The sequence below is a fragment of the Triturus cristatus genome, chromosome 8 (genome assembly GCF_964204655.1).
Source record: "Triturus cristatus chromosome 8, aTriCri1.1, whole genome shotgun sequence".
Lineage (NCBI taxonomy): Eukaryota > Metazoa > Chordata > Amphibia > Caudata > Salamandridae > Triturus > Triturus cristatus.
Window position 1 is genome coordinate 1,533,704,513 of NC_140591.1, and position 20,061 is coordinate 1,533,724,573.

Sequence of the window (20,061 nt, forward strand, 5' to 3'; positions counted from 1 at the left end):
TTGACATAGCACAAGACATCACAAAAAAAAGAACACAACATAGCATACCACAGCAAAAGACAAGATACAATGGGTAGGAGTGTGCACAAACCTGGCATTCACATTTCAGTTTCTGTTCCTTCTGAAATGCCAGGGTGCTGGTGAGGACTGTCGACGTGTAACAGAAGCAGTGCTGTATCTTGTGTTCGTCTTCTTCTGTGTATCTAGAGAAGAACAAACAATATTCATGCTTTTTTCACATCTACTACTTAAACCATTAAACTTGCATGCATACTTCTTCTTAGTATGATAACCTAAATCAAATGGCTAGCAAAGGCATATTGTCTTCCCAGTACCCGAATGAGTAAAGTTACTCCACCGTACTGACAGATTTCATCTTTTGCATGCAGTGTCTTAGACTTACAAACTTAGGAAACCTCCTATCAGTACTTCATGCCAGTATCCGGTTCATATGGAGTTACAAGAGGGCAGCAAGTGTGAAATAATTAGGGGTGCACAATTAAAGTACTAAACAATAACCTTTTTTAGTACTTTGATGACACAACAACCTATTTAAGTACTTTGATTGTATACAGTTGTTTTTTATGTTATTGTTTGACCAAATGTTTGAGATAATGTATCTGGTCCAATGGATGATATATTATGTCAACAAATGTTAATAGGATTTTAGGTGTATTTTATTAAATATCCATGAGATTCTAAGTATTGTGATTGAAGCATAATTGTTTGTTATTTTTTGACAACCAAGTTATATTTGTTGTTCGTGGTCTGATAATTAAACATACACATTGCAAAAGATTGGGTTTTTTATCAATAAGTCCAGGGGAAAAACGTTTGTATTGATTACCTCATGATTGTGATAACAAAAGAAAAGAGCAAGGACAGGAACAAATGGAACATTTTGGTCTAAGATAAGACAGTGCCAGATCATGCAACATTTACGGCCCCGGCACATGAGCTTAAACTTACTCCTGCTATTGGGAAGCTCGCCATCCAGCATAGATGCCACTAGTATAATCATTTTTGGCATCTATAAGTGGCTTTACCACTAGTTTATGATGTTTATCAAGTGCAAAAATGGAACACCTATTAACATGTTGCAATTTCATAAAGCGATTTTGTCTCCGGCATGGGACTTCATAGAGAGAACTCTCAAGGCAGAAGTTGAAAGCAAAGTAGAAATAAATTAACTTCTGTACATTTACACCTACATTTGAATTTTTGTTTTTACAGTTTTTTAAATTCTTAAAAAAAGACAGGTGTGCTGATGGAAAGCTACAACATTTACAGTTTTGCACAAGTACTCATAATTGTAAGCATTTGCACATATTTAAATGTGTATGCTTCACACATGTCTAAATGCTTAGCAAAAGTACATTTCCACTTACTATTATTTTCTCAATGTGGAATATATTTTTCCAGGTGACAAAACTCCTTCCCCGCATACTACATTTTGGAAGCGCTTCCTCCCCATTCCCACATGTATGAGATTTTACTTCTGCCCTGGTCAACAGTAGATATCCAACTGCATCCCGGGTGTGAGAGAGCTGTGAAGGTTATGGAATATAATCACAAACTCACATGTTTGTGGGTATACACCAGTTTTCTGTTGCATGTCTGTCCTGGAATGCCCTTTCCTCAAGTATGAGAGCTATAAGGTGAAAGGCTGTCTTTAGTTTGTAGGACACTTCCCTCTGAAACAATTGGCGATTGTTAGATCACAAGTCTGTACCTTGACAAGGCAGCCCCGTCTTCCATATGTCCGAGTCTGGCAAATTAAGTAGCATTAAGTTGGGTAATAATAGCACCTGTAAAGCACAGTGCTTAGAAAAGGTACAAACATTGTGTAATGCTCTATATACAAATAAGACATCCCGAGCTCCTGTTGAACTGACATATTATCTGACTACACTGAATCCTGCCAAATCAGCAGCTGCTGGTTACAATTACCCACCACTCCAACCTACATGCTCCAGACACCACAGCTCCTTTTTCCACAACCTACTGTTATTACTTTTCACCAAAAACAAACCAGACCATCAAATTGTGCAAAACCTGAGACTTCTGGCATCAGCACAAGTGAGGCATGAGCATGCCGGCTTGCAAGCGCAGGCCTGGAGAGAGCTTCTCAGACATCTAGACACCTACCACAGTATCCAAGAGGGCAAGGAAAAGACTAGAAAGTGCCAATCTGAGAGTGTGGCCAGAGACACTCATTGAAGCTGCGCACACAAGTTTGAAAGTCACTAAACTAAGAGAGGTCCCATTTCTTACTAGAGTAAAATGGACCAGTTATTACCTTAAGTTTTGACACTCAAGTCTAAATGCCTTGCACAACCCCAGTGGCCTTGGAAACCCCACAACCAACATCTACACCAACAGAACTGTCATCTTCCAGCCCAATGAAAAAGTCCAATTAACCTTAGAAAAGACACTCTACAAATAAGGCAAACAAACACAAAATAACTAAGGCAATCATCCACTGTGATGCCACACCCCATCTGTGCCTTGAGACCCTCACGGGTGAGTAGCTGCGCTATACAAACACCCGATTGATTGATCTGCAGCTCCTCAATGTGACTCCACTTCTCCTTCTCACACCACTAGACCTCCTCCATAGAGGTCCAGCCCACATCTATGTCATTCCAATGGGAATGAGTTCCCAGGCCATGAGCTTCCCTAAGACAAGCTCCATCATGCCAAACCTCATATCCCACCTAAGAAAACAACCAAGGCTGCAATGCTCACTGTCAACTCCCCTAACTATGCAAAGGTTCAGACCAGCAGGTGAAACCAGCTCTCATGTTAAACTGGGACTATTCAACGTCCACTCGGACCAGAAAGACACTATGGGCACTCCCAACCTACTATCTGAAACATTATTGACATAACTGACTAAGTTCAAAGGCTATTCCTTCATCATCCTTAATAAACTTATTACTTAGCTCTAAAATAAACTCATCGGAACTGAGCAACCGAGACCCACTCAAGAATAAAACCCAGTTATTTCACCCAAACTGAAATGTAAATTTACCATCCTTTACCCTAGGGATCTGGAGGGGGTGAGGTTCCACAATTACCATACATGCCCCAGTAGTTACTTGTTCAGGTGCTTCTTTCCCTTGTCATGTGAATGTAGTTCCATTTTGACAGAGTCCCAGTGCACTGTTGCCCACAATGTGCTAGCCCATTGCAGGGGCGTAACACAGGGCTCCACTTCCCCTACAGAGCGTGTGAGAGGGCCCTGGGCTCCTAGTCTTTGGCAGCATGCGCTGCCACCTATCATATGTGCGCTGCACAGACTGCATTTATTTTTAACATCTGTCTGGCTCCCGTTCTATTTTTTTATTGATGGTCAATGAAATGGTGGGCCACTCTGCATACTTCGCATGGCACCCCTCACAGGTTTCATCACACCCTGGACCATTGGGGCATCAGTGTTTCCCATTCTGAGATTAAAATCACCTCATAGTTTAATAATGGGATAGTTCCACACCTCCTGGGCCCAGAGAAGATGAGACTTAATTCTCAAGGAGCCCTTCGGGATCAGGCGGGACCTTTGAGACCTCTCCAGTAGCAGCCCTGTTTGATCAACATTAGCTATAAAAATAAGGTTGCTTAGACAAGGAAGCTTCCCCACAACAGCATTTGGAAGAGGAAATGGGAGTAGGTATGAGGTTTTCACTAAGGTCTTGTTATGTTATGTTGATTTGTATAGCCCACTAATCACCCGAGAGTGAATCCAAGTGCTTGGGCTAGGTGTGTAGGTGTGCGGCACGAAGGTGGTTATATGAAGAGCCAAGTCTTCAGCTTCTTGTGGAACTAAAGAAGTGAGGAGGAGGCTCTGACATGTTGAGGGAGGTTGTTTCATGTGTTGGGTGCAATGTAGGTGAATGAGCGGCCTCAAGTTTTGGTTCTGCAGATGCGGGTAGTGTGTGTGAGTGAGAGTGAAGCACAGCATACGTCTGGTGGGTTGGTAAAAGTGTATGCAGCTGTTCAGGTATTGTTGTCCTATGTTGTGTAGGACTTTGTATGTGTGTGTGACAAGTTTGAATTGGCAGCGCTTGTGAATGGGGAGCCACCAATGCTTCCTAAGGTGCGGTGTGATGTGAGTGCAGCGTGGGAGATTGAGTATGAGTCTTATAGCTGCGTTCTGGATGGTCTGGAGTCTGTGTAGAAGTTGTTTGGAGATTTCGGTGTAGAGAGTGTTGCTGTAGTCCAGCTTGTTGGTTATGCGTGCTTGCCTGGTGGTCTTTTTGGTGTTCTGCGGCAACCATTTGAAGATCTTTCACAGAATGGCATATGATATGGAAGCAGGAGGTGCACACTGCATTGACTTGAGCCATCATGTTGAGCTTGTAATCCAGGATGATCCCCAGATTTCTTGCGTGGTCTATGGGTGTGGGTGTTGGTTCTATCTCTAAAGGCCACCAGGTGGAATTCTACATTGAAGTCTTGTTGCCGAAGACCAGTACTTCTGTCTTGTCGGAGTTGAGATTCAGGCAGTTAATTCGCACCCAGTCTGCTACCATGGTCATGCAGTTGGTGAAGTTGGTTCTGCTTGTGTTTGTCTTGTCCATCAGGGAGAGGATGAGTTGGGTGTCATCTGTGTAGGAGATGATGGTGATGTCTTGTGAATGGATGATATTGGCAAGCAATATCATGTAAATGTTGAAAAGAGTGGGGCTGAGGGACGATCATTGTAGGACACCACATATCAGTTTATTGGTCGCTTGTGTGAAGGGTAGCAGCCTGATTCTTTGGGTTCTTCCCATGAGTAAGGAACAGATTAATTTGAGAGCAGATTCTTATATGCGAATCTCATGGAGTCTTTTGATGAGGGTATTGTGGAAGACAGGATGAAGGCTGCTGTTTCACCTCGTTTCAGGATGTTTCGAATGTTGTTGGTGGCTGCAATGAGTGCTGTTTCAGTGCTGTGGTTCTGGGTCAGAAGTTGCTCAGTTAATTTGGGTCGGTTGTGGGCTTCTTGAGGAGGGCATTGATTTCTGAAAGTTTACATTCATTTGGGAAAGTGGAGGACGTGATGGAGGTGTTGATGATGTGGGCTAGGGTGGTGATTATTGGTAATGTTCCCAGGTAGTAGATGTGGTGGATGCTTGGGTCCGTTGGGATCCCTGAGTGGATGGCCCGCCTGATTGCCGCTGTGTCATTTCTGGTGAGGGTTGTCCATTCGGTCAGGTGACCTTCTTGGTTGGTGGTGGGTTAGCGATGAGTTCTCTTGGTTGGGTTGGTGTGTGTAGATGCTGTAGATGTTTGCGATTTTGCTGTGGAAGAAGTTGGGTAGGTTGTCACAGAGTTGTTGGGAGGCAGCAATGTTATTGACAATGGCTGAGGATGTGGTGAAACCCTGGATGATTGAGATCTCCTTGCAGATGTTGGAGATTCCTTTGATGCAGTCCATTAGTGCTTTTTTCTTGGCGTCTATAATTTGCTGTTGATAGCTTCTGAGTGCAGCCTTGTAGGTAGTTCTCGTGGCTGGCTCTTTATTTCCTTTCTAGCTGTTTACAGGGTCGTATGGTGTCTTGGAGGTCTTCTGTGTACCAAGTGGCCTGCTCGTTTTATCTACTATGCTTGTTGGTGTTGATGGGTGCGAGAGAGTCTGCGCAGTTCTTTTTTTTTTTTAATTTTATTTTTTTTGAAACCGTTTATTGCAATCTCAAATATATACAAGTATGGGCCTACAACCTTCTGGCCGGCCGCTAAAGTGACAAAAGCACATGACATACATACGATAAGGCACTTGGCTTTGCATAGACGATAAAGCAGGAGGTATCAACAACGTGGGCCACATAACTCTGAACCCACAATACGGTTTCGTTTTCTACAACACAACAACATAAAACCACACCCGCAAGGCAACCCACGATCAAAAATGACGACATGTGCCCCTCAAGTGGGGAACCCCAACCATCTAAAGAAATCCAGAGGGGGGGAGGGAAACTGATCCAGGACTGGGAGAACAATGTGCCCAGGGCTGAGGGAGGGGGTCAACTATGGGGATGGAGCTGGTGAAGCGGGAGGCAACAACGGCGGCTCGCAAATACCCCCGCGGTAAGCGTTCCAGGGGCCCCATATCTTCACCCATGCCCCAGGCTTACCCCGCGCCACATATACCACCTTTTCTCGGAACATGCACCAATCCATATGTTCTTTCCAAGCCGACACCGCCGGGGGTCTCTGAGATCCCCACAGCTGAGCAATGTCACGTTTAGCTATCATATATCCCAGAGTCACCCATCGCGTCTGCGGAACCGAGTAATCAGTCGGTTCCCACACATTCAGCAGGCATCTCCTCGCTTCAGGCAACAGCGCGACATGTGTAACCGCTCGCAGGACCTCATGCACACCACGCCAGAATCGCTCCACCCTCGGACATTCCCACAGAATGTGTAAAAAAGTCGCCAAAGCACCACACCCACGCTTACACAATCCCTCCTCAGCATAGCCCATACGCTGAAGCCTTGGCCCCGTCATATACACCCGGTGGAGTATCTTAAGCTGGACGAAGCGAAGGCGAGCCGGGATGGCCACCTCCTTCGGAGAGGCCACCGCGGAAATCCAGTCCTCGTCGTCCAACTCCAGCCCATCGGCAACCCAAGCCTCGCGGAGGCCAGTCAGTAAGCCCGAGCGGTCATTTATCAATTTCTTATAAATGAGGGAGATCGTGCTGTCCGGAACGTGACCATCTAGCACTCTATCCTCCAGGGGGGAGGACTCCGGGATGGAGGCCACGTCTGGGAAGACGGAAACCAGTGCGTGACGGACCTGCAGGTAGCGAAAGTATTCACTGCCCTGCAGTTGAAACTCCGCCTGCAGCGTCTCGAATGTCTTGAATCCTCCCCTCGTCCAGAGATCTCCCACAGTACTGATGCCTATCATGTCCCACCTCTCGAAGCCCTTCGAGGTCCACAAAGAGCCAAGCCTCTCCGACGCATATAACGGTGACGCCCGGGTCAAACGGTCCTTCCATCCCATAGCTGCATTAGCCGCGTGCCATACTCGCACCATGACACGCGTGGGTCCCGTCAAGCGGGAATCGGGCACGCTAGTGTAGAGCGCTCGATTGTAGTCGCCACCGGGCAGGAGCATTTTGTCCATTTCAAATGCCGGGTTTAGGGCGGGCCCATAGAGGCCGTGATTAATTGCAGCTAACTGGGAGGCCCAGTAATACCGCTTAATGTCCGGGAGGGCAATCCCTCCGTCGTACCACGGAAGCGTCAATTTTGCCAGGGCTATACGCGGCCTCCCGTCCCAAAACAGACGGCGCTGTAAGCTTTCCACCTCACGGAAGTAGCGCGCCGGGACCAAGTCCATAGTGTTCTGGAGAGCGTACAAAAAGCGCGGCAATGACATCATCTTGAACAATGCCGCCCGGCCGAGCGGCGAAAGCGGCAAGCGCCGCCAGCGCACGACGTCCTCCTTCAAGCGCTGGAGGGGGGGAAGCAAGTTTCGCTCGTAGCGGGCCACCGGGTCCAGCGTGATATAGACCCCCAGGTATCGAAATCCCTGCGAGGCAATCTGGATCGGACAGCCCGAGGGAGGACAGGAGCCTCCCCGGAAAGCACATAGACACAGGATTTAGCCCAGTTGATGACAAGGCCAGAATTACGGCCAAAGGAGCGCAGAACATCGACCAGGACAATCAGTGATTTGCGCGGGGAGGCTAGGTACAAAAGGATATCGTCAGCGTAGAGGGACACGCGGTCCTCATACTCGGGGGTCCAACGGAGACCTCGGATAGAAGGGTGCCACCGCAGCCACTCCGCCAGGGGTTCCAGGGCCAATGCAAAAAGGAGCGGCGACAGGGGACAACCCTGCCGCGTGCCCCGTCCCAGCACGAATGGGGCCGAGACTCGACCATTCACCACCACCTGTGCCAATGGGTCCGAGTACAACAATTTGACCCAACTGATGAATCCCGGGCCAAATCCGAATTTCGCCAACATCGCCCAGATGTAGGGCCACTCGAGCGTGTCGAACGCCATGGTGGCGTCCAGGGACGCCAAGATGGCCGGCTCCCGCACGAACGGAACACGCGCGAGCACCCCGTGCAAGCGCCGCAGATTAAGGGCCGTATTGCGATGGGGAATGAAGCCGGACTGGTCTTGGTGGACCAAGTCGCCCACCACGCCGACCAGCCGGTTAGCGAGCACCTTGGCGAGGATTTTAGGCTCCGCGTTTAAGAGCGAGATAGGCCGGTAGGATGTAACCCGGTCCCGCGGTCTGCCCTCCTTGTGGATAACCACGATGGTAGCCAGACGGTGGTCCGGCGGGAGGGAGCCCCGCGAGTGAGCCGCAAGGAACATAGCGTGGAGGTGGGGTGCCAGTACGTCCGGTCGCAATTTATACAGCTCGATAGGAATGCCGTTCGGGCCCATGGCCTTGCCAGAAGCGACCGAGCGGATGGCAAGGGCAATTTCGTCCGAGGTGGGGGCGGCATCCATCAATTCCCTGTCCGCCCTTGAAGTCTGCGCAGTTCTTGATCCAGTTGTTGAAGTTGTTGATGTCCTTGTAGAGGTTGTCTGTGGGGCTAAGCTGATGTGTGGTGAGGGTGCTGAGCCAGTCTGCTTCTGTGATTTTGCTGTGGCTTGGAGTGCTGAACCTGGTCGGTGTGTTCACTTGATGTGTGTTGATTTGGAAGTGGATGATGGAGTTGGTTGGTCCATGGGAGCTGTGTGATGGAGTTGTATTTGATGCTGTTGCTTGTGGTGAGATGGGGTCCAGTGTGTGTCCTGTGGTATGTGTTGGGTGTGTAACGAGTTAGGTGAGTTCGATGTTGCTCCAGCTTTCAAGGAGTGCAGTGGAGCAGGGGTCGTATTGATCTTCCAGTTGAAAGTTGAGGTTACTGCGGAGAAGGTAGGCTCTGGAGTTGATGGTGAGTGGAGCGGCAAAGTCGGTGATGAGGTTGGTAAAGATGGCTCATGGCCAGGGTGGTCGGTAGGGCAGGGTTCCGTTCAGATCGAATTTTTCACACATTTGCAGCTTTAAGTACACATGTCTGTTAAATGGGGTGGTCTTCTCTGGGGATGTTGTGCATTTCATGGATTCCTTGTACTTGATATCCCTACTCCTGGCTTGTGAAGGTGATCCTGTCGAATGATCATGTTGCGCGCCGGGATTGCCATAGCAAGGTCCGGAGCCAATGAGCGGTCTCTGTGATGAAGAGGATGTTTGGTGAGTCGCTGCTCAGAAGGTCACATATTTTGCTTGTGTGTTTGCTGGGTGATTGTGTCTTGAGAAGCATTCATGCGAGTGGGTGTGTTGACCTGAGGGTTTGCTGTGGTGTGTGGTGCAGGGTGGGAGTGTAGGGTTGTTTATTCTTGTGCAGTTTATGTGTTGGGAGGGGGTGTTGTGGTGGTGTGGGTGGGTGGCTGCAGGAGCACTGGGAGTGGGTACAGAGAAAACTCCTACTGTAGTGTGAGGTGCGGCGGCGTTGCAGAAATTGGGGGAACAGTATACGGGGTCTAGTGTCCTAAGGAGTGCTGCAGAGTATCGCTGGGAGATAACTGGATCAGGGTTCCTGGCGCTGGGCGTGGTCCAGGCACGGACATGCAGATAGACTTGCCTTTGGGGAGCATTCTGCACTCTGGCCTATCCAATGCGCATCCATGTTGCAGCTGTCATTAAGTTGGTCCTGGGTGGCGGGAGCAGTCCAGGGTGCAATGATGTAATTTCCTGTGCTGATGGGTGATGTATCGTCTTTGGATAAATATTTGGGATCTGGTTCAACACCTTTACATTACCTGAACATTCATGTCACTAGGGTTAGCGTCCCGTCCCATTCGGTCCCAGTAAATCTGTTCTACCAGCAGCCTGCTCTAAAGGACGTCATGAGCGCATTTTCTCAAGTATGAGCTTCCCGGTGTCTGGTCTGATGTGTCGCACTGCGCTATGCACAATGGGATACAAATACCTGTTTCTTATAGAGCCCAAAGCCTCTGTCAATACTAAAGAGCATTTCTTAGCATTACCTAGTGGACAAGGAAGGAGAATGCAATCATGCTTTTCTCCTGCAGGGGGCAGTAGAGTGAGTTACAGTGAGAGCGACCTCTCACATTTATTGTGTTCAGAGCAGCCAAAAGAATTTAAATGATTAAGGAAAATCTGTATGCCTTCTTTTATTCATTAAAGAGCCAGACTGAAATACACGTCTTTGACAATGCTAAAGAAATCAGAACCAATATATTAATATATTCCAAACTCTGGAGTTCTTGTTCTTGCGAAGGAAGTAATTATGAGTACATAACCAATTTCAAGCTTCACTTCACGAGCTATAATTCCCCAGATATGCAGCTGCTATGGATATGATTTTGCAATATATCAGTCATTCCATATTTAATTTTAAGTCATCATTCTCTGCTTTGATATTCCAGACAAAAACACAAATTATAGTGGAGTCTATTTTTTGCTGGTATTCACAAAACAGTAATTACCCATTACCCGCTTCTATTTTCCTTTTCCTCCTCTTCAATAGTTGTATGAGTTTCTTTACATTAAATAATTGTGTAGCATGGATACACAATTCGAACTGCGATTACTCCCTGCATTGTGCTGTAGCAGTGAAAAATAAAAGCAGTTTTTTCACCGCTGTGACCTCATACGGAAACGCTTGTATATGTGGCCCCCACCCGCAGAACAGGCGCACTGCCCCAGTCTGCGCCAGGCACACCTTTCAAAAAGTGCGCATGGCGTGGTCTGGGACAGTGTGTCCTATTATCATAAATGTGCTGCCCCAAGGCATTCGCAAACTTGTGGCTGCCCTGATACCAGCACATTCAGGGGCTTATTTACAAGCCCCTTGCGCCGCCGGTACGTAACTTTTTCCCATATTAAAAGTGACGCACCCGCGGTGCAAGTGGCTTGTAAATAAGCCCCTCGGGCGTCCATGCCACTCCACCTTTCACTGTGTAGGCTGTTGTCACCAGCACTTTAAAGAGGCGGAAGAGATCCCCTACAGGCGGGTGCTGTGAGGGCTTGCCCCCACTGCAGGGAGATCTTTGGGGAGTTCATGGGACCCCTTCTGTTTTCTCCAGGGGGCTGACCTCAGACAGCGCACTAACAATGCGCCATCTTTTTGTGGCACAATGTCACATAATGTGGTGCACGTGTCACACACTTTAAGAGCCGACCTCAGCTGCTGACGCATTGTATCTCAAGTGTGAGACGTGAGCGGCGTGACGCTCCAGTGCTGTGCGTCACGCCGCAGTGCTGTGCGATCACGGTGATCATCATCCCATGCAGCCTGTGCTTTAATGGGAGGGTGTCTAAAAGGGGCATCGGCAAAGAAAAGTAACTAGGAAACCTTTCCAAGAGGCGGGGTCTACATAATTTAGGGTGTGGCTTAAACACGGAAACTAAAATCCTGAGCTTTACAGAGCATGCCGCCTGGTCAGTATTTGTGTGCCTCTTGGTCAGTTCTATGTTTTTGCATTCAGACATATATCACACAACAACATACACACTCTCTTCTCTTCTCTTCTCTTGTATTAGGGGTCGCCAGAGGTACCTGTAAAGGGGTCGGGCGCTAGGCCCACATACTTTAATAAGGAGCACACAGACACTGTTATGAGGGTAGTTAACTGGCTACGAGCACGTGCGCTCGGACCCTTTTATTGTCAGGGTCACCTGACTGGTGACGCCTGTGGTGGGTGGGTGTTTAGTGTGGTTACAGCCTCAGAAACACTAGAACGTATCCAGCCGGATACTACATCCCTCCCAACTTTGGTTAAAAGGAAATATATAAAGTCCAACATGTAAAGAAAACAGATACCCCAAACTATATCATAAGTGGGGTTATCTTCAGGCTGCTGGCCCGGCGGTGTTGGATTTCTTGGACCACCATTGTTCGTGACGTTCGGGTTCGCCTTGGCAAACTACCTGAGACGGACCTGGTCTATCAGTAACAATGTCTATGTATAAAAAGTCCTTCATCAGAATACTGGGAGCTGTGATGAGATCCACTCTGTGATGTTTCTTGTCGTGAGGTTTCTGCCTGGAGGCCAAGTGCTTGATGTTGTTCCTGTATTCTGACGGCCAAGACACTTCTGACTTGCCTCTCTCACTTGGGCCCCTCTCTCACCGGAGCCACCGGGTGGGCTTTCCTGCTGGGCGGTCATGGGACCGTGCGGGCTCCGCGTGGGCCGCGCTAAGGCGTCGCTTCCGAACTGTCAACGGGACTCACAGCCAAGTCGCTCATGTGTCCGCCAAGGCTGATGTTTCCCTCTCGGTGTCCTCGCCGTCAGGAGTCTGGTTCCGTGTCTTCCTTTCGGGGTCGCAGGGCAACCAGTCTCCGGCTGTGGCCTCCGTGCATCCTGCGCATGTCGAGGAGCTGCTGCCGAACATCTCTCCCATTCGGACTCCCATTTCACTGGAGTTCCGCCGAGGCCCCTTGCCCCTGGATTTCCACTTGACTGCGTGGGCTGTGCGGGCCTTCGTCTAGGCTGCGCGTAGGGGTCATATCAGAACACCCAACAGGGCCACGACCTAGTCTTGCTTTATCCCAAGGGGGTGGATTTTCTAATGGTCAGTTGTGCTCTACTTCCGTACGCTGCAGGCTGACAGGGGTGCACAGACGGTTCCTGGGCGATTTGCTCAGGTGTTGTGCTGCTCCATGGTGGTGTTTTTGACTTCACCATTATTCTGTGATTGGACATTAGGTGGCGGTCTGATGTCTCAGGGTGTTCTTATCTTGTGACAATGCGAGTACTCTGCCCGGTCACTTCGCCTCTTCTTCCCTTGCACGCCTGTGTTGGTTGTCTGCCCTGTGGCGCTGTGCCACTGTACCTTCCTCCTTTGTAGGCTGACATCCTGTCATCCTCTTCTCCTCTTCTTTCTTCATGGCGTCTTGCCACTCACGCTCTGTCTTTTCTTTCCTTCCTTTGCGATGCGGTCTGATCTTCTCGCATTCTTGCTCGTCCTAACCAGGCTTCTCTGTGTAGCGTGCACTCTACACGTTTCCCTCTGGTCTTGTCTCAGCACTAGGACACTGTCTTCCTTTCGCTCTGTGACTGGACCGGTTGTCGCGACCTTCTTCCATTCGATTCCTTTGAGGTTCTAGTTACTGTTGTTGAACTTCTCGTCCGTCTCTTTCTGGTCCTCTTCGCAGACCTCTCCTGGGGTCCTCTTCACGGACATCCCATTGGTCATTCACTTCACAGACTTCTTCTCCATTCTTCTGATCAGACCTCTTGTCAGGTCTCTTCTCTCTGGCGACCATCTGGCTGGTCGGCTTCTTATCCTTTTCAACCATCTGACTGGTCGGCTTCTTTTCTCTGGCGACCATCTAGCTGGTCGGCTTCTTTTCTCTGGCGACCATCTGGCTGGTCGGCTTCTTTTCTCTGGCGACCATCTGGCTGGTCGGCTTCTTCTCTCTTGCGACCATTGGGCTGGTCGGCTTCTTCTCGCATTCGACCATCGGGCTGGTCGGCTTCTTCTCCCTTTCCCGGGTCTTCATGCTTCTGGTGGTCCACGCGACCACCTCTTCTTCTTCTCCGCACTCACGTTGCTGCAGCGCACTTCTGATGGCGCTCTTCCATTACCTCTCTGGGTGCACTTGCTGCGCGTTCCTTTCCTTCCTTTTTTTCCTGGAGCTGTGTTTGCTGTTCTGCACTTCTTCGCACTTGCCTGGTGCTGAGTTCCTGAACCACCGTTTGTTCGTGTGGTGGTGCTCCTGTCTCTTCCTTACTGCTGCAGCAACAACCTGTGGCCACCAGGTACCCCTGCACTCTCTGTCTCAGCTCGGTTGAGCGCTTCTCTGGTGGTCTGCGCCACCGCTCCCTCGACCTGCTCCTGGTCACTCCCTTTTGCGCGCTAGTGACTGCGCTCTTCTTCTCTTCTTGGGGTCCCAGTTCGCTGTAAGGTGCCACTGACCTTCCGTGTGCACGATGCCTTGAACTCCCTCTATAGTGTACTCCCTGTTCTGGGCACCATCTGTGTGCATTATGCTGTCGTGGTGCAGACCCTGTGCTCTTCTGTCGCTCTGTCTTCTCCTGTTGCACTTTCTGCCGTTGCACCTTTTACTTTTCCTTTGCAAAGTGTAGCCGCTGTTTCAGAGCAGCATCCCTGGATTCGTAGCACTGTCCTTCTTACCACCACTGCACCTGGTGCTGCTGCAGCAAAACCACTAGGTGGCAGTGCTGCCTTTGCTGGCCTCCTTTCACTGTCCTCTGCAGTTTCTCCTATGCTGCAGGCTTTGTGGTCTGTTCCAGGGACGCCACTGCTTTACTCACGGTCCCGCTTGCACGATGCTGAGGGTCCTGCCATGCCTCCCCAGGTTAGTCTCTCCTGTTGGTGGGACAGCGTTGTCTCGTGCAGCCACTGGTTATTATTGCGGGCATTGCAGTTCCAGTCTCTTCTTCTCTTCTGCACACGCACCCTGGGCCCTTGTGTTGCAGATGTCACTATGGTGTGCCTTTCCCTATTGAGATTTACCCGGGCCGTGCAGGAGGGCCCAATGTCCGTCTATTGCTTGAAGAGGGAGACCTTTTCCCCCTCCCGTTCATGCAGCTCATTGCCTCAGCGGCGCTGTTACGTCGATCATGTGTGGGGTGGGCTCCCGCTCAACACTTCCACATCCTTGGGCTCTCCACACGCCCCCCAGGCTGTCGGGCATACAGCACTTCCTCGCGGAGCTCAAGTAGCGGGGAGGGCTCCCGCTGGCCTCCGTTCGCCCGGGGTCACTTCTTTAACCCCTCAGCCTCTCGCTCACCCACCGGGCTCGCCACCTGCCAGGCGGGTCGTCGCGGCCGATGCGGGTGGGGTCCACCCGGCTCGCACTTCTCCCCACGGCACTTCCGCACAGGAGCGGCTCAAACAGGAAGGCTCATGAGGTGCGGGGTGGGCTCCCGGTCACCTCGTTTTCGTCATGCAGGCTCGGGGCTCTTCACATGCCCCGCGGGCCTTCAGGCGGGTGGTGCCTTCTTCGCAGGGGGGGGTGCCAATTTCACGCTGCAGCTCTCTCCCCCTCAACCTTCTCAGCTGGGCTGCGGCATGCACGGGCACAGCCCCCTCGTCGCCATTGTAAAGTGGTCTGGCGCTAGGCCCACATACTTTAATAAGGAGCACACAGACACTAGAATGGGGGTAGTTAACTGGCTATGAGCACGTGCGCTCCGACCCTTTTATTGTCAGGGTCACCTGACTGGTGACGCCTGTGGTGGGTGGGTGTTTAGTGTGGGTTACAGCCTCAGAAACACTAGAACGTATCCAGCCGGATACCACAGTACCAACCCCTGCCACAGTCCTTGCTTCCCCTAGTCTCAGGCCACGAAGACAGTGACAGAAACACAAATCAATCCTGCGACTTCATGTCCATTCTGCTTCCATTTTTGTGAATCAACGTCCATCCCCACCTCTGATGAACACATACATGCCCACGTGCCACCCACAATACACACTTCTAAAAAAGAATGGAAGCGGCAAATGGAAGCATAGTCACCAGTCAGAGTATCTCTGTCCCGCGCGAGGACATAAACTCCAGCCTAAAATATTGGGCCAATAAGTATACAAAACAGTAGTGGACAGTCCTGGGTTGCTTGTGTTCCGGTTCCGGGAGGATCTGGACCGGCAATTTGGGCTGGACTGTTCCTATTGGAGCAGGGTGAAGACTGATTTGCATATGGCTGGGTCCAAACTGAGGTGGCACCGTGTGCAGAATAACAGTGGATTGGGATGCAGCCGGAGTAATTACCAGTGGGTGAGATTAATTCAAGCATTTAATAAATCACTTTGTTGTATACTTTAACATGCTGTGCCAGCACTGTAGCTCTCTTCATTTGCTGAGCACACACACATACCCCTGGGGCACCAGGACTGCCACAGCTCTCAGAGCCAGGCACCAGACCCTGGGCTCTGGAGCGATAGAGCAAATGATCGAATTCATTAACGTGGAGTGGAACCTTGTGCTTGGAACCTCCAAGCCTCTGTCCTTAATGTACTCCGAAATTAAAATCAATGGTGAAACCATCAATCCAGGAAAAGAAGGGAGCGAGAACATATTTCACCGCCCTCGGGCAGCGCCTTTGACTTAGGAGATGTTTTTCATTTTCGTTGGAAGCGGTGGACCTTGAAAGGATGCAACGATTGGCTGTCCTGTCCTCGAGGATCAGACCAATCCGGACAATTGATTATGGGACACAGCTAACGAGTGTCCTTGAAGGTGATTGGTTCCTGTGATATATGCTTCAGGCTCCACTCTAGAAAGATGTCACCCTCCGCAGCGAACCAAATTGTCAGAGAATGAATTATTCATTCTCTGAGAATTTTTGGTGCTTAAAAATTAACTGACAAGTTCAGTTTTAAAAGGCATATCAGATTGATATCACCTAAATACAGCCTAGTTAGGGTGTCCTAAAAGGTGACGGGATCCCTGCTAGATAGGTCTTGAGTGCCTGTGGGACAAACTGTCAGGGCTGAGTAGCGACCTGTCCTTGGATCACAGGAAGACATGCATGAACTGCTGCAGGAGCAGACATGCATGAGAAAACATTATGAGCTGCTGCAGGAACAGACATGCATGAGCAAACCTGCTGCTGCAGGAACACACTTGCATGAACCGCTGCAGGAGCAGACATGCATGAGAAAACATTATGAGCTGCTGCAGGAACAGACATGCATGAGCAAACTTGCTGCTGCAGGTACACACTTGCATGAACCGCTGCAGGAGCAGAGATGCATGAGTTGCTGCAGGAGTAGAGATGAATGAGCTGCTGCAGGTGCAAACCTGCATGAGCTGCTGCAGGAGCACAGATGCATGAGCTGCTGCAGGAGCAGACATGCACGAGCTGCTGCAGGACCTGACATGCATGAGCTGCTGCAGGAGCAGACATGCATGAGAAAACATTATTAGCTGCTGCAGGAACAGACATGCATGAGCAAACTTGCTGCTGCAGGTACACACTTGCATGAACCGCTGCAGGAGCAGAGATGCATGAGTTGCTGCAGGAGTAGAGATGAATGAGCTGCTGCAGGTGCAAACCTGCATGAGCTGCTGCAGGAGCACAGATGCATGAGCTGCTGCAGGAGCAGATATGCAGGAGCTGCTGCAGGAGCAGACATGCACGAGCTGCTGCAGGACCTGACATGCATGAGCTGCTGCAGGAGCAGACATGCATGAGAAAACATTATTAGCTGCTGCAGGAACACACTTGCATGAACTGCTGCAGGAGCAGAGATGCATGAGCTTCTGCAGGAGTAGAGATGAATAAGCTGCTGCAGGAGCAAACCTGCATTAGCTGCTGCAGGAGCAGAGATGCATGAGCTGCTGCAGGAGCAGACATGCACGAGCTGCTGCAGGACCCGACATGCATGAGCTGGTGCAGGAGCAGAGATGCACGAACTGGTGCAGGAGCGGACATGCATGAGAAAACATTATAAGCTGCAGCAGGAACAGACATGCATGAGCAAAACTGCTGCTGCAGGAACACACTTGCATTAACCGCTGCAGGAGCAGAGATGCATGAGTTGCTGCAGGAGCAGAGATGAATGAGCTGCTGCAGGAGCAGACATGCATGAGCTCCTGCAGGAGCCGACATGCATGAGCTGGTGCAGGAGTAGAGCTGCACGAACTGCTGCAGGAGCAGACATGCATGAGCTGCTGCTGGATAAGACATGCACGAGCTGTTGCAGGAGCAGAGATGCATGAGCTGCTGCAGGAACAGACATGCACAAGATGCTGCTGGACTAAGACATGAATGAGCTGCTGCAGGAGCAGACATTAATGAGCAGCTGCAGGACCAGACATGACTGAGCTGCTGCAGGAGCAGACATGCACGAGCTGCTGCAGGAACAGACATGCATGAGCAAACCTGCTGCTGCAGGAACACACTTGCATGAACTGCTGCAGGAGCAGAGATGCATGAGCTGCAGTAGGAGCAGAGATGAATGAGCTGCTGCAGGAGCAAACCTGCATGAGCTGCTGCAGGAGCACAGATGCATGAGCTGCTGCAGGAGCAGACATGCACAAGCTGCTGCTGGACCAGACATGAATGAGCTGCTGCAGGACCAGACATGTCTGAGCTGCTGCAGGAGCAGAGATGCACGAGCTGCTGCAGGAGAAGACATGCATGAGCTGCTGCAGGGGCAGACATGCACGAGCTGCTGCAGGAGCAGACATGAACGAGCTGCTGCAGGACCAGACATGTCTGAGCTGCTGCAGGAGTAGACATGCACGAGCTGCTGCAGGAGAAGACATGCATGAGCTGCTGCAGGGGCAGACATGCACGAGCTGCTGCAGGAGCAGACACCTCCTCACATTCAGAATAGTAAGCTGTCAAGAGTGCAGCATCTGCAGGATAGCGTCAAGTCTTTGGACTTTTCAGGGTGTTATAGACGGGTAACCCCTGTCAGGGGCCCTGACACAGAGAGTTACAGACTCATTCAGTTCGCAAATGGAGAAGCTGAGCTGTCCACAGCCATACCTGCCCCAATCAAGGTTTGTGTCCACTGTACAATGCATTTCAAGCCATAATAAATTCAAGCATTACTTCTATTATTCCACAATGCATAACATTGCACACAGGATTAGAACATTACTTCTCATATGTTCAATGGATGTAAGTGCACATATAAGTTTGATCATAGTTTACTCTTTCTACAAGAAACTCCATGGAACCTAGAATTCCAGCATTACCTTTCCCATTCCACAATATACACCATGGTAACTAGAATGTCCGCATCACATCTCCTATTCCATAATGCATTCCACAGAATATAAAATCCCACCATTACTTCTCCTCTCCCACAATGCATTGCTTCGAACATAGATTTAAATTAGAGCTGTGCCAGCTGTTCACAGAATTCTAACATAAGATCAGTGAATGGCTGCCAGCTATCGAGGGGGAGCGGGCAAATGGGCGCAAAAATATATAAACTAATTCATGCCAACATGCATTACATTATCATTTTACATTATCATTTTAAAATGAAAATGTTTAACTTTAAAACGGGAATGTAATTCATGTTGGCGATTTAGGGCATGAAACACAAAATAATATTTTTTAAATTAAAAATAACGTACTTACCTTGCTGCAAATACTCGCTCCATCCCAGAGTTCTTCTGTCTTAGGGCCGAGTCAACTCCACTAACCAATCCTGGCACTGCTCTCAAGCTGTTAATCAGCATGAGAGCACAGTGCTTCATTTGAGCCGGTGGTTTCCAGTGCTTGGCACTGGAGCTTGTGACAACCTGCCACAAGATGGCGATGTCTAGCTAATTTAGAAATGACTACAACAACAGTTAATCATCAATCCAATATTCATTAAAAAATTACTATTACCTGCCACCAGAGCCATTCTCATAGCTTTGGGGGTCAGAAATTAGTTCACATTGTCACACTTGTAGGAGTGTGATGGTTAGTAGTTGTGTTGTTACTATCATTGGCAGCCTAGTGGGGCAGTGGGTGGTGCAAGCTGCAGTGGCCTCCTGACGAGAGCCCTGGCACGTATTTTTTTTTTTCTTACAAATCAAGCACTGTAAGAGCAGTACCAGGATTGGACGGAACAGGCTCTCTCAGCACTCCAAAGAGCACTGAAGGCCTTTGCTCAGTCTCAACCCAGCTGTCCAAGACAGCTGGGTTGAGTGGTTTAAAGTGCGCATGTCTGACTGGCCATCGCAAGAAAGTCAGCCAAAGAGACATGCGCACTTTATAGTGCCCAGCTCTTCACTCCTCTCTGCTACTGCCAGTCAGCAGAGGCCCCGCACCCGTCCTGAGACTCAGCTCAGGACAAGGGTTTGCAGAGTCAATGAAAAATAAAGTGATAATAATATCTATTACCATTTTATTTTTCATATGGGGACATTTTAATTAGTGGGGCGACGCTACTCCGCCTCAACGGAGGATCTGCCCCTGCATAAGAGCTTTCATTCCGAAATGTATTCCGTAGATGAGAGAGAGGTGAGAAGTTGGACTGGTGAGAAACAAAACAAAGAGAATGGGGCTGAAAGAGGATGAACGAAGGGTGGCCACAGGTCACCTTTATGTGACTCATGCAAAAACTGCAAAATATTCCCATATTAGTCGTCAAGATTCAGTCAACATTGTT

General features: G+C 49.6%; 1 protein-coding gene across 3 annotated transcripts in view; it reads right to left on the reverse strand.

Moving 5' to 3' along the window:
* PDE2A (phosphodiesterase 2A) overlaps nucleotides 1-20,061 on the reverse strand; it is a 1,179,840-nt gene that overhangs the window by 109,127 nt on the left and 1,050,652 nt on the right. For all 3 annotated transcript variants that reach the window (XM_085623379.1, XM_085623380.1, XM_085623381.1), the window contains one exon: nucleotides 92-203. In XM_085623379.1, the coding sequence (XP_085479505.1) occupies nucleotides 92-203 (112 nt within the window). The remainder of the gene's footprint in view (nucleotides 1-91; nucleotides 204-20,061) is intronic.